Source organism: Tachypleus tridentatus, chromosome 13 (genome assembly GCF_004210375.1).
Source record: "Tachypleus tridentatus isolate NWPU-2018 chromosome 13, ASM421037v1, whole genome shotgun sequence".
NCBI classification, from domain to species: Eukaryota; Metazoa; Arthropoda; class Merostomata; order Xiphosura; family Limulidae; genus Tachypleus; species Tachypleus tridentatus.
In genome coordinates, this window is record NC_134837.1 from 55,010,923 (window position 1) to 55,026,206 (window position 15,284).

Genomic DNA, 15,284 nt, shown 5'->3' on the forward strand with positions numbered 1-15,284 from the left:
GACAATAGTAAATAATAATAAAAAAAACAGACTGAAGGACGGAGTGATTGTCATGTCCACTGACGTGAAGACATTAAAACTCACGAAGCATGTCATAGATAGGTTAACTGCAGAGCTAGCAGAACACACCAGATGGTTATTAGTGTTGAACCTTCTTTACATTCCTTTTTTGTTGTGACACTTTGCAACATAAACTGTTTCCACTCATTATATTTAAATATCTGGCGTAAATTAACATTTAAGTCTGAAGCTCACCATTTATATTTTAACGTACATAACAAAGATATTTCTACAATAATTATCTTACATAAAACTGCACTGGAAATATGTTTATACAGTTGAGATAAACCTTGCTTTATAACTTAATTTGTTTTTTTTAATTAACGTTTAAATTTTACTGCTTTAATGTCGAGAATGAAAGATATAAATACAAATAAAAATTCTCAGTGATACAAATGAGATTCTTTATTTTTAATTTGCAAAAGACAATTTTTTCTCAATACATAAACATTTTTAATGGAATTTCCATTTTCTATCTTTCACTAATTTCTCTGCCCGGCATGACCAGGTGGTTAAGGCGCTCGACTCGTAATGTGAGGGTTGCGGGTTGGAACCCTCGTTGGACCAAACATGCTCGCCTTTTCAGCCGTGGGGGGGTTATAATTTAACGGTCGATCCCATTATTCGTTGGTAAAAGAGTAGCCCACAAGTTGGCAGTGGGTGGTGATGACTAGCCGCCTTCCCTCTAGTTTTACATCGCTAAATTATGGACGGTTAGCGCAGATAGCCCTCGTGTAGCTTTGCGCGAAATTCAAAAACAAACAAACACTCATTTCGCATCCAATCATGTTGTTCATGTTGTAACAAGATCGCTGAACTGATTCTTTTCAGTTGGATTGCATTTTTAAACAACCAATGAATGATATTCCATTCTCGTATTGTATCCCTATGTACGTATATACACTTGTAATCTCTTCCAGTTACGCAGGTCTTTAATGAATTTTACGGGTTTAGTTATTCATATACAGGAAGAAAAAACAAAGGTCAAATTAAAAAAAAAACATAACAAAAACAGTTTCATTACATGTTAGGTAATAATTTGTTAGGTTACCCATAATTATAATATTATTACATAATTATTCGTGGATATAAAAAAACACGTGAAGTTATAACAAAATATAAAAATCTTTATGTTGTTATTAGTGAGTATAACATCTTAATATAATTATCTGATAATATAGCGGTATCATGAAATTCCCCATGAATGTAAAATACCTCATGTAGTTAACCTTTAATATAACATCATTATGTAGATAACTGCGCTTATAGTAAAATTATGTGGTTATCCGTGGATGTAAAATCCGTGTAGTTATCGATGAATATAAAATTATTACGTGTTATCCGTGAGTGTAAAAATATTAGGTAGTTAACCGTGATAATAAAATTATATAATTATCTTTATCATAACTACATAATCTTATTATCTGGAAATATAACAACTTTATTTAGTTATCTGTGAACATAACTTACGTAGTTATACCGAATGTACATGTATAACTCTACAGTTATCCATATACACAACAACATTATACAGCTATCTGTGTGTATGACATTGCTACATGGTTTTTCTGTGAATCTAACAACATTAAGTAGCTGTTTGTGAATATAACATTACGAAGTCATCTGTGACTAGAGAAACATTATTTTTTTTATCTGTGCTCATAACAAGCCTATATAGTCATCTGTATTGGAAGAATATCAGGTAGTTAGTTATTTGGAAATATAAGAACATTGTGTAGTTTATCTGTAAGTGTAAAACGTTTAGCAGTCTCATTATATAAGTTTTTATGAAGGCCTATTGCTAATGTCTTTGATTGTACGTGGTCCAATATTCTAGAAAGTAAAACAATTATATGGAACAACTAGGCTGACTAACTACTTGTTAAAAGTTTTCGTGGGAACAGCTTGCAAAACACAATTGAAAAATAAAAACAAAACATAAACGTGTTTAATCGAAAATCTTCACTTTTATCGTGCACAAAAGTTCTGTTACCGTATAAGTTTCTACATATAATTAGAAAACATTATAGGACGTGTGATAGACATTTGTTAAGTGTGGAAGAAAATAAAATAATATTTTCTTATGGTCAAGAATAAAGTATTTGCGAAAGCGAGATTGATTATTTTTCACGCCCTCCTCATGGGATGTGACATTATAAGGGGTATCTTCACTGGTCAAAGTTTGTCGCCTGAGGTAATGGTTATGTTAAGAATCACTTTTTATTCGTATATAGATCAAAATAAATAAATGAACGAAATTAATATTGACTATGATTTACTTATAATTCCAAGCGGAGTGAGGAAATATATTTCTATATAACTTACCACCATGGTAAGAAAATATCTAAACTTGTTAATTTTTATGACTGATGATCAACTGAAGTCCAATCGATTCACGGACACATAGTGTCAACTAAGGCGAGATCTGGACTTCTCCCGAATAGTTGTGCATAGCATAGTTGTAAAGAAAAGACAAAAACATTCACATTTGCTTCTCCGTACATGAATTGTTATGTCTTCTGATACCTTGGATCATTCATTGTACCTTTAACTCGTTGATTGATATATACTGAGATGCATTATTCCTTCAATATCAGTGATTTACATTTTGATAATTCTGTATAAGAAAAATCATAACGGATCATGTTTAAGCTCAATGAAGCCCTAAGAAACCGGATGTAATTTGTGATACCATGTTGAACTGCAGATGAGCTAGTTCTACAACAGCAACCGAAACGATTGCGTTTCTAGATAAAATGAAGTCGTCTTTACATTACGACTTTTATTTTTCTTAATCGACTCCTGCTTACGTTATCAAGAAAACTTATTTCAATATCATATATACACTTTTTAAGATGATTTGTGTATCCGAGCTAGAATCATAGAATATCTGATTATAATAAGAAATAACAGCTTATAAAAATGTTATTTTTAAAGGGATATCAGATAAATCTCTAACATTTCCCTCCTCTCACCACCACTAAATGATATAAGAACAAACAAACGAAACAATATAGTGGTACTCACAAAGAAAATAGTATCAAAATGCACCTGAAAATGTAATAGAGATAAGTATAAGATATGGTTTACCTGGTTCAGTTGAAACAGAAGTTAAATAGAACAGAAGAAAAATCAAAATTGACAGAACCATTTCTCTGTAGAAAACGACGACAAGCAGAGGTAATCAGGGTGCTCGGATTAAATGTTTCCACTTAATAAAGTGAAAGAAGCAATATTAATAACTCCGTATTATGTGCAGTAATTATACATATAGTAAAAATGAAAGCTGCGCATGCGTAAAAAATTATTGGTTATAAAGAGGTACCAATTCAATTCCCTTATTTCTAAGTAGTTCCTTACTATTATGACACAGGAAACAGAACACACGTTTAGTGTTAAATGTTTCTGAAAATGCCCTTCCCTTTCTAAATGTTACTGTTCTTGTTATTCATTGTTTGCTTTGACACGGTTCTGCTTGAATGTTTGAAGGTCACGTGATAAAGTAAGAGCCTGTGAAGGAAATTGTCTACTCTAGAGGAGACCTCCACCTAGTACGAAACTAAAATTATTCGAGAAGGGTGTGTGTGTGTTTTTTTTTCTTACAGTAAAACTACATCGAACCTCTGATTTTAGCGTTTTAACTCCTTAGACTTACCGCTGTCCCAGCGGTGGACTATTAGCGAAGTTTTCAAGTTTTAGGATGAACTTTAAATTTTGGTTAGGCACTAATTACATGAGATAATCAACCACACATGCTTATCATACTTTATTTGTACATCATTTAAAGGTAAAAGAGTAGCCTGAGAGTTGCCGGTGTGTGGTTAATGCCTAGTTGCGTTCCCTCTAGTCTTTGACTGTTAAATTAGGACGGCTAGCGCACATAGCCCTCGTGTATCGTTGCGCGAAATTCAAAACAAAGTCAACAATTCTTTATTACGAGAAACCCACTTGATATAAAAATGTCTCTCTTTCTTAAAGCAGAACAAAAATTTGACAAAGGGTAATATATTTCTTTCCCCCTGCTGGTACAGCGGTAAGTCTACTGATTTACAACGCTAAAATCAGAGGTTGGATTCCCCTCGGTGGACTCAGCAGGTAACCCGATGGGGCTTTGCTATAAGAAAACACACACAAACATACATCATTTAAACATATTATAATTATACTGGTATATGAACCGGCAGAGCACGTTTTATATTTATCCATCTTTTGTAAAACTTTTTCTTTACCAGTTAGGCAAAACTATAAATGAATACTACAGGTAAAACAAAAACTTACTTTTGTTCACACAGTAACCCTTTCTTATTTGGGCCTAGTCTATAATTGCTATTACACACGATAGTGTTTTGACACTTTCACACGTCATCTTTAATAGTACAAATCACAATAACTATGTATTGTTTATTCTTTCTATTATACCATGATTTACATATTTTTACAGGATACCATGCCATTTTTTACATTATTTTCTGCAAATCACTCACCTCTGTTTAATATATTATTTTTTAAAATTTAATTGGCTCGCGAGTATTTGCGGAGAATAATATATGAAGATGACGTGATATCCTATAAAAGCATGCAAATTAAGATATGCTAAAAAGAGTACAAATAATATAACGTTTTTGTGATCTGTACTGCTAAACATGACGCGTTCGAGCCTTGAAACATGTCAAATATAATAGTGACTGTAGATCAGAGTTAAATAAAAATGTTTACTGCACGAAAAAAAGGAAATTATTGTTTTAAGTGCAGTATTTATCTATCTTATTCATACATTTATCATACCTAAGTAGATTTAGGCAGTGACTTCTACCTAGACGCTATAGAATTAACAAATCCTTTAAATTTTTGTTTATCGATGGCAGAATAATTTTTGAAATGTTTTCATACGTACCTGTAGTTATGTCTTGGCGTTTTTTATATAGATACCTTACAGTAAAGTTTTCAAAATACATCAGAGATACATATGAAAATACGCAATTATTACCGTAGGAAAGTAATTAAAAGTCAGTCGTTTCATTTACCACAAGAGGTTATAGAAATAACGCCATGAAATATAGTGCTCATAAGTAATTTGATGTAATTTTATACACACCTAATAAATAAGTCTAGCCAAAATACATTATATGTATGTTACAAAATGTACATTAAACGCATATTATCTATTGTTTACATCAAGAGATGGCCTTCGCGTGAAAGTGAAATTTAACTGTTTTCCTTGTATTGTTGTTTTTCACAAGGTTTACACCTGGTGTAACATAGTAGAAACTGCCAGGATAATAAATGTGTGTGTCGCACAACCCTTGAGCCTAGTCGTGGTAACCTTGGCGAATCCAGAACCGCGCCCTCTCTTGTCAACAGATTTCACTGTCATTACATATATCTAACATAAATTTCGTAACTTAACTGTTTGTCCACAGAAGAAAGAATAATTCTTCTTATTTACGTTTGATTTTTTTATTTCTGAAATTACTTCCTGGTTCTTAGAATAATACAATAGTTATTTACTAGGTGGTGTTTATAGTATGTTTTTAAAGTCATGTTTTTTAACTGTCAAAATGTGAAAGTTTTAAACAGGATAATAAAAAAAGAAACACCAACTTATAAACCTTAGTTTTTCTTTGTAAGAATTCTTTCCTAATTGTTCTATTCAGGGGCATTTAGAAATGGACAAGCAAGGTTACGCCACTATCCGGATAACTCTATGCATACAGACTCAGTTATCTTGGTGAGTATATTTCTTATTACATGTGTGTACTGAATGTGTGTACACTGATACTGGTCATATACAGGTGTGTGTAAAATGTGCGTGTTTAACGTTTTCCTCTACCTAAAAGAGTGGTCAAAATTAAATTCTTACACACGGCTATTATTCTATTATAGATGTTGCATCATAAATTTCAGCATAGATCAAATTTTCACGATGTGCAATCTGTCTAAATTTTTCTGTTGGTTCCGTATCTAGAAAGCATAGTGTTAACATTAATGATAAAATTTATAGAAAATTGTTATACTGTTTAAAACTAATAACTAATAAACTGGTGATACAAGTTAAAACTAAAGAAGTTGGTAACGAAAATCAAGGTTGTTGTGAGGTAGTGAAGAAACATCATATTTGAAAAAAAAAAGAAAACGAACCGCTATATCACTGCATTCTAGGCAAGAATAACAACAAAAAATTATAAAAATTATTTTATTAAAAGAAATATTGTAAAAGTATAGGTTTATCTTATTGATGCTTCAAGTAGTCTAGACAAAACTGTTAAAAAATTGAGCAGTTTTGAGAAATTTCTAACAGAACATGGATGTTTGTGTGCAAAGCTTATGTTATTCAAACTATTTTGAATTTAATAAATTTGGTAGTGTTCCTACAGACTGCATTACAGAACAATTGTTTACCAACTACGTAACATGTACAAATTTTCACATTTAGAAAGGTGCCAGTTAAAAAAATTTCAAGCATGAAAAATTGTTTGCCGTTAATTAAAATATATTATAATAAATAATGTTTTAAAATACACATCTATACCTGTTAGTCAAATGCCGATAACAGCTTATAGAAAGTTGGGTTTAGGATAAATATGTCAAAAGATTCCAGAATACACTTTGTGATGCACAAGTTTCGTTTTTGAGGAACCAGCTTCTTCAGGTAAATAGCGCCAGTAATGGTTTATGAGAATGACAAAAATATCAATTCAAACAAAATTTGTCCAATACATACGGATAAGTCATGAAGTTCATGTTATTAATAACATAGTAGAAACTTCCAACAAAATTTAAACTGAATTTTACTCTATTTTGTTACTTAATGTACTACTAACCATTACTCAATTTGGTGTGTCAAAGCACATTCTTGACAGTTAGTCTACATATATCTTATACGTCATAATCTTTTTTAATATTTATATTATTACGTTTATTCTTCAGCCACAGGTTCTCTCTTACAACAGTATTTTCAATGACGACAAAATGGCAGACGGTTTACATTTCAAAAGTGAAGATAACTTTAGGATATACAAGACTGTTGAGCTTAAGAGTTATTGTTTAGTTTATATTTAATATTTAATGATTATTCAGTTTCCGTAACAAAAGTGTTAAAGTTAATTATTTTAAAAGCGATAGTTATGTTAAGTCTCCTTACGTAACTCTGTACGAGTCATACGTTGTGTATCCAGTTTGATTTTTGTGGCACAACGATATGTCTACAGTCTTAAAACGCTAGAAACCGGTGTCAATACCAGTGGTGGGCAGAAAATAGATAATCCAACGTGTCGCTTTGTGCTCGAATACAAACAAAGAAACAAAAAAGGTTGTTGTACTAGGCTTTTGTGATATTATTGACACCACCTTACTCGAGGCTTCTAAGTTTTTCTCGTCATGTGAATATTGTTGTCACTAGAGGGATATATATTTCTAGATTATTCTTTCAGTTGTTATAAATACATGCGGGTACCGAGCGCACGAAAACGTTAAAGCTAAGCCAGCGAAAGTGAGACAAAGTTAGTGAGGGATATATAATTTGTTTTGTCAACTGGACTGCAAGGTAAATGAACCAGACTGTGTGAACTTTATGAGGTAAAAAATAATTATTTAAAGCACTGTATACAACTATGGTGACCCACGAGGTAACATAAATTAATTTATCACTAATAATATTGTGAACAGAGTAGAGAATAATAATTTGTCATTTGTACAATTAAAAATTTGTACATTTATTGTTGAAATTTATCATCATCAAGTCACAGACACAGACAGTAAAGAAGCACGGCCATATAAAAGCCGACAATAACTCTATATATATTGAAAAACAAATGCCAAAAAAGAAATAGTCTTCATTTAACTTTGCAGTTACTACCAATTTTACCATTGTTTGTTCGTCTCCATTGTTAAATAAAATCGGATGCGTTTTTATGTTTTTTTCTTGAGTCTTAGTTATAACAATTGTTTAAAATATTTTTTGGAATCTCTAGATATAAAAGTTTTGACATATTGACAGATATGGTTGTAACAGATTAAAATCATTTCATTTTCAAATTCTTCAGAATTTTTTCTTATCAATTTTGTCTTTATCTTCACTTGTTGGCATGAATCGTGTGACTTTTTAAATGCCATACACATTTTTTTTTCTCTAAATTTCTTCGAATAATAGAGATTTATGGATAACTAAATGGGAACTGAGCTTCTTCTATTGTGGTGGCATCTTAATGCAGTAGTATTTTCAGATGAAGTGATTCCTTACCAGAAAATTTATGGCGTAACCATTGTTTTATGAGTTTTTTTATGTGCAGACGTTATTGGTTTCAAAATTTAATTTAATTGTTAGCTTGAGAACAAATCTGAAACAGTGAAACGAATAAAAGTGTAATATGCAGCATACGTTTTCTGTTTGTTTTTTAGTAATATAAGAATTTTTCCTCTTTTTTAGTTTGTTATTTTATGCAGTTTAACACAAACTGTTGGAGTCACCTTGCCCAGATTGCCTTGTTTTTCACCTTTAGTAGTTAATGCCTACAGTTACGACACAAAGTGTTCGTACCCCTGCGTCGTGAGTAGTTTTTTTTCTCATAACTTAAAAAAGTGTCACGATCAGGCTAATAGACTTATAATGTATTATAAATATTATACTAACATACATTTACATAACTTGTTATGTAAATTGAACGACAAATAAACTGTTTATAAGCAAATAACTAAACATAGGAGGGACAGAAAGTGTTCGTGCGTCTACTTTAATGGTCAGTTGTGCAGCCTTTCAGGTGAATTACTTGGCACAATCTCTCCTCATAACCCTCCATGATCGTTTGACAGTACTCGACTGGTATTTTCTTCCATTCTTCTTTACAGAAGGCTTCCAACTCTTACAAGTTTTTCGGATGTCGCTGATGAACCCTGGTCTTCAACTATGCCAAACGTTTTCAATTGGATTGAGATCGGGTGACTGCGATGGCCACTCCAGAACGCTTATATGGTTCCTCTGCAACAAGCATTGCACATAGTTCGATGTGTGCTTAGGGTCATTGTCGTGCTGGAAGATCCAACGACGTCCAAGTCGCAAGTTCTGAGCATCATTCTTGATACAAGTGCCTAATATATCAACGTACTCTTCTTTTTTTCATGATTCCGTTGACGTGTGGTGAAGGCTGCCTACACCAGAAGAGCTGAAGGAAACCCCATAGCATGATCGAGCCACCTCCGTGTTTAACTGTAGGGACGGTGTTCTTTGAAAGATTTCGTTCCCCCTTCTTACGGAAAATAGAGCGAACATCATTGTGGCCGAAAAGCTCGATTTTAGTCTCTTCTGACCAAAGAATACTCTTCCAATAGGTAAAGAGTTTATCTTCATGCTTTCGTGCATACCTCAATCGTTCTTCTAAATGAACAGCCTTTAAATATGGAGTTCTACGAGGACGGCATGCTTTGAACCTAGAAGAGCGTAACATGTTCGTAACTGTAGAGGTGCTTACTTCAACCCCAGTTTTCCTTACCAATTTCTGTTTGTCATTACGTGTTAAACGAGAGTTTCTACTAGTTTCTCTTAGAACCGTTCTCTTGGTTCTCTCCGGAATTTCGGTGGGGCGTCCGGAACAAAGGAGGTTAGCAGTTGATCCTGTAAGCTTAAACTTGGCAATTATGCTTTGAACAGTAGATTTCGGCACAATAATTTGTGTAGCAATACCGGAAAGAGACACACGAGACTTGTATTTTACAATAATTCGGGTTTTTAAATCACTGGACATTTGTTTCCTGTTCGCCATGATGACCAAGACAGAGACGGCGCTAAATTACAGGAAGTAAATGTTTTGCTGGCTAAATTCCAATAATTATAAACCCAATGTCTAGTTCTGGAATGGTATAATGTAGTTTATTTGCCAAACTAAACAAAATTTTTACGGGAATATTAGTTTTTTCACACGTTCTGAAATGTACGAACACTTTCTGCTCCTCCTATTTTTGGTTATTTGTTTATAAACAGTGTATTTGTCATTTAAGTTACATAAAAATTTATGTAGATGTGTGTTAGTATAATATTTATAATATCACACATCTATTAGCCTAATCGTGATACTTTTTAAGTTATGAGAAAAAAATTACTCGGGACGCAGGAGTACGAACACTTTCTGTCGTAACTGTGTGTGTGGAGTGAAACGTTACCTAAGATGTACTACGCCCAGTAGAGATTGAACAGTCTTGTAATTTTACATATTCACAAAAAAAAAACTATTTGAATGAGTTTGCTGTTTCAAATGAATCTATTGAGAATTAGAACATATATTATAATTGTTTGGTCGATTTAAGTAAAAAAGTTTAACGATCAAGTTGTAATTAAACTAAATATTTACTGATTATTAATATTAAATTTTGTGTAAATAAATAAAATTAGAATATTAAATAACCACTCTATCTTGTATTAAAATTATTGCCTCAAATGCAAGCTCAAAGCATAAAAAATCTTTTTTTTTTTTTTACTGGTTGGATGCTCTTTGACCCATTCCCTTTAAATTAAACTGCTTGTGGCAACTATATTGTTGCACACTTGATGCCCTACCAGCAAAATGTAACTTTTTCTAGGGCGTATTTTTGATTCAGATAAAACTGTGGTTTTGTCACCATATGACTCGATTATCTCTTCTTCTAACTCTTAATTCACTATAGGTTCATTTCAAGAAGATGGTCGACATGTATTACTTCTCAACTTCTGCAACAAGTACATTGATGTATCAGTTTGCTGGAGTACAAGACGAAGTCCGATACAGTTAGAGGCAAAAGGCTTCCCTGTTATTGGCACACATCATAACTATATCTAACCTATCTTTTTGTACAGAAATTTGTTCACTGTCTTACTGTAGCGCCTCTTCTATTGTCTTTACTTAACTTGAAGACAAAACCACTCCATATATTACTGGCTACAATAGGGAGCAAAATGCATGGCTGAATATGAGCATATTCAAGAAATAACCTAAAGATCTTTGTTCAATTGCAAAGTATGCCATAATTGTGCAGGACAAGTGTTCATTCCAGTTGGTTTGGTCACGGTTAACAAACTTTGTAAGTCTGTACTTGACAATATGTATCACTCCTTTCAGTAAACTATCAAATTGGGGAAGGTAAGGTGAAGTATGCATTTTCATCACATCCAATACGCTACACAGCTCAGAGGGAAGGTTGATGGTTAAAACTAGCTTTCTGATCCCTGTGGATCTGTATAATTGTTTTGAACAGGGTTCTCCTCTGCCCCACCATCAATCACTCAAGAACTTTTCAAAAGTATCAACCAACTTCGTGAAGTAGTTGATAGTAAAGATATATACAGGTGATATGATTTCAGTTCTTGGGGTGAACTAATAATATAGAGAGTAGTATTCTCTTCAAAGGAGAACTAAATATTTTTTTACTTTGGTACCAGTTTGAACAGGATAAACCATTCATCTATTATTCTTCTGAATGTTAGCATAAGTTACATCTAGTCTCAGTATGATGCAAAGTCTAAAAATGTCGTGTTTCAACATAATGGGGACTACCAGCTATAACACAAAGGCTGAGAACCATTGTTTGGCAGTTGGTAACAATGATACAGCGTACCTTGATGTTTTTACAACTGCCTGTACATGAATCTTTGCGATATTCCTCAATATGACTCAGTCATACTTAAATTGCTGTATGGTAAGAAGTACCTATGCAGGATTTGATTTCTTCATTAATTTTTCTTCGGGCTTTCTAAATGGAATCCATGTATTTGAGGAATATTTTACTGTATGGCTCGTTGTTACTGCGATAGAAGCTATATCAGCTTTCAGACAGTGTCCACCAAGACAGTCGGTCTGCATTTCTATATTGCAAACTTGTACAGTAATGTATGTTTTAAGCACACTTCTTGAATGTCAATTTTCAGTGTGTTAGCATTTATTTAAAGCTTTTTAATGTTAATGAACCATGTAAGTGATACATGATCCATTCAAATGGTGAACTTTTTATCATGCGAATAATTTTTAAAGCGTTTTACAAAGGCCTCAACTGCAAGCAGCTCCTTTATATAGCATATTTTATCAGTAGAAGTGAGAATACAATAAATGTATGGAATCACACGTTCTACTTCATCCTGCAATTTTGATAATACTGTTATAATTATATTGTTATTGGTATTAATGTATAGCAGAAATTTCCAGTATTGTTGTGGATATAAGTAAACTGTAAACACTAGGGCTTCTATTAAAGCTCACTTCAGGAACTACAATTCTTGCTCGAATTCTCTACTGAATTTTAAGTTAGGAAATCTTGAAGAAGGATCGCATGAACTACAGGTGGAAACTGTGGACTTCTTTGATCACAGGCTGAAGCCAATTGTTAACATTTTAGCAGGATCCATGACGATTCATTCTCTGTAAAAAATATGGCCGAGACATTCATCTCTCATATGAATGAACGTACATTTTACGGCTACTTGAGTGAAACTGTATTAGTCTTTCGAAAGTGGTGGACATGCTAAACAGGCTAAATGAAAATGTGCACAATTCACAGAAGTCATTTATTGTGACTTTGGATATTTTTCTGTTTCTCATTTTGGTATTGAGTTTTAATTTAAGTTCAGTTAACTACAAGTTAGCTAGTGTTTAAAATAACTGTGTTTCTATGGAAGTTAGTGAATCTAATGTGGCAAGCGCTAAGCAGTCTTTGTAAGTATTGAGAAAACAGGTGGAAATACATGTTGACTGATCTACTAGCGAGAAAGAAAGTAACAAGATAGTTATTAAAGGATATAGTATTGCTGTTTGTTGCTTGATATAAAAGGTGTTGTTTGAATATTATATTTGTTGTATTTTTTGGAATTAGATATTTCTTTCTGGTTCGGTTTTCCTGATTTTATTATTATTCATTTATCAAACTTTATGATAAATTGTTCATTAATATTGGTGTGAAGTTCTGGCCAAGCATTTTATTACTATCCGTGTTTTAGTTAGTATTAACTTTATTTGTAAGTGTTGTTATTGTGAATGAACCGTTACAATCTACTGTGTTCCAAGGAAGTCCGCATTGCAGTTATTTTATTGGATATGTCATTTGCGTGTAAGTGATGTTGTATGAATGTTGTTTGATAAAATCACCCATTTAATAAATATACCAGTACATTCCACCAACAAGTCAGCGAGTTGCTGCTTCTGCTGTCTTTAGTCTACACTGTCTGTACAGTTCTCAACCAGCAATCTTAAACGTATTGGTAATGAAGTATTAATTTTAAGGTAAGGCACAACTCAACCTTTCTGGTAGTCAGACATTCTGAATCAGGGTCTTCTGTTTCATAAAAAAAAAAATATTTAAGTAAAGACAAACATGGTTAAACAAATAAGTATGCTACTTTGATGACAGAAGTGATGAGTTGTTGCTATCACAGTGTTTTGAATTAGCTGCTAACTGAAAATTACCTATCTCGCCTACTGTACTATTTCTAGTTCTGTTAATTAATATAAACATCATTAATATTTTATGTAATTTTTAGAATAACATATTTCTTAATTTGGTGAGCAATTTTTGAAATGTAAACTTAACTACTAATTTATAAAATGTTTATCAAAAGACAAGATTGAAGATATTTGTATGTTTAATTTCTTATATTGATTTGTTATTTTAAGTTTTTAGTAAATTGCTTTTTGACAAGCGATATATTTACTACTTCTGAAACATTTATTATATTACATTAACAACAAAGAAATTATTACACTCTTATTTTTATCAACTGCTAATTACTGCTAATTTGTGATAAAATAGAAGCCAACTGCAGGTGTTTTTCACATTTCTCATAATTTGCCCATTTCCAGTTCAAATCTGAAATTTTATTTCTACATACCTCTGAGTTTGAATTTACAGTATACAAATAAAGAGGAATGTTAAAAAAGACACAAAGAATTGTTATTAACTTGAACTTTATCACATAATTTTATGGTTATTGGTTTATAATGCTTCATCAGCTTTCAGCGTTTAAATAGTGATGTTTATAACTGTTGATATTTAGCGATAAGATAATCTAGTTTCATTTGGGTTTACTTACTGACTAATTATATTTAAAACAAGTTACAGCTTTTACGGTAAGTAAGATTTTTATTAAAGCAGTTACTATGTTTCGGTCACTTATGTACTTGAGAATAATCGTAGAAGCAATCGCAATATCGTACTTTTTCTTAAAACAAATCTTATTTACTTTAAAAGATGGTTTATAATACAATAAGACAGTCTGTTAACTCCAGTTTGTAAGGTCATAATATATCGTGTTATAAACATTACATGAGAAAGAAAGCATTGTTTGTTTGTTTGTTTTGGAATTTCGCACAAAGCTACTCGAGGGCTATCTGTGCTAGCCGTCCCTAATTTAGCAGTGTAAGACTAGAGGGAAGGCAGCTAGTCATCACCACCCACCGCCAACTCTTGGGCTACTCTTTTACCAACGAATAGTGGGATTGACCGTCACATTATACACCCCCACGGCTGGGAGGGCGAGCATGTTTAGCGCGACGCGGGCGCGAACCCGCGACCCTCGGATCACGAGTCGCACGCCTTACGCGCTAGGCCATGCCGGGCCAGAAAGAAAGCAAGAAAAGATTGTTGCTTAATAAACAAAATACGACAACTTTTACAGTTATAGATGAAAGTTGTTGTTGTTTTGAATCAAGCAGAAAGCCACACAATGGGCTATCTGTTCTCTGCCCACCACGGCTATCGAAACCTGGATTTTCGCGTATAAGTACGTAGACATACCGCTGAGTCACTGGGGGGCATAGATGGAAGTTTTATGATTGATGCTATAAAATGTTTAAGATAAAAGTTTGCAGTTAAAAAGTGAAAAACAGAAGTTCTTTCTTTAACACTGTTTTAATACTGTTTCGATGGACAGTACTGTTATTTCCACAGTCGATCTCTGGTTACAGAAAATAAAACTTTTATCTAATTTGTTGAGAAAAACCGTGGAAATCTTCATAATGTTTTGAAATAAAAGAAAATAAGCCTGAAATTCCGAGACGTCTCTAGATGCAGGCACAAGGGTCCCTTGTCTAGATTTTATTCTAGAGTGTTCCGGATTCTCTATTGATGTTTTGAAAAATTAGAATAGAAAGCCATGACTGATATCATCTGAAGCGTTGAAAACTCTTGCGCCTGGAGGGTCAGACGGCCCGGCATGGCCAGGTGGGTTAAGGCGTTCGACTCCTAATCCGAGGGTCACGGGTTCGAATCCCCGT

General features: G+C 33.0%; 1 protein-coding gene and 1 long non-coding RNA gene across 15 annotated transcripts in view; one reads left to right on the forward strand and one right to left on the reverse strand.

Moving 5' to 3' along the window:
- Positions 1-3,445, reverse strand: part of LOC143236614 (transferrin-like) — a 33,940-nt gene extending 30,495 nt beyond the window's left edge. Inside the window, exon 1 of the mRNA XM_076474940.1 lies at positions 3,151-3,445. Coding sequence (XP_076331055.1) covers positions 3,151-3,211 — 61 coding nt within the window. The 5' untranslated portion in view covers positions 3,212-3,445. The remainder of the gene's footprint in view (positions 1-3,150) is intronic.
- The window catches only part of LOC143236615 (uncharacterized), a 46,159-nt gene that overhangs the window by 4,245 nt on the left and 26,630 nt on the right, over positions 1-15,284 (forward strand). For 5 of the 14 annotated variants that reach the window (XR_013019618.1, XR_013019612.1, XR_013019608.1 and 2 more), the window contains exon 1: positions 5,582-5,788. This is a non-coding gene — a long non-coding RNA (uncharacterized LOC143236615). The other 9 variants (XR_013019611.1, XR_013019609.1, XR_013019601.1 and 6 more) reach the window with 7 other exon arrangements.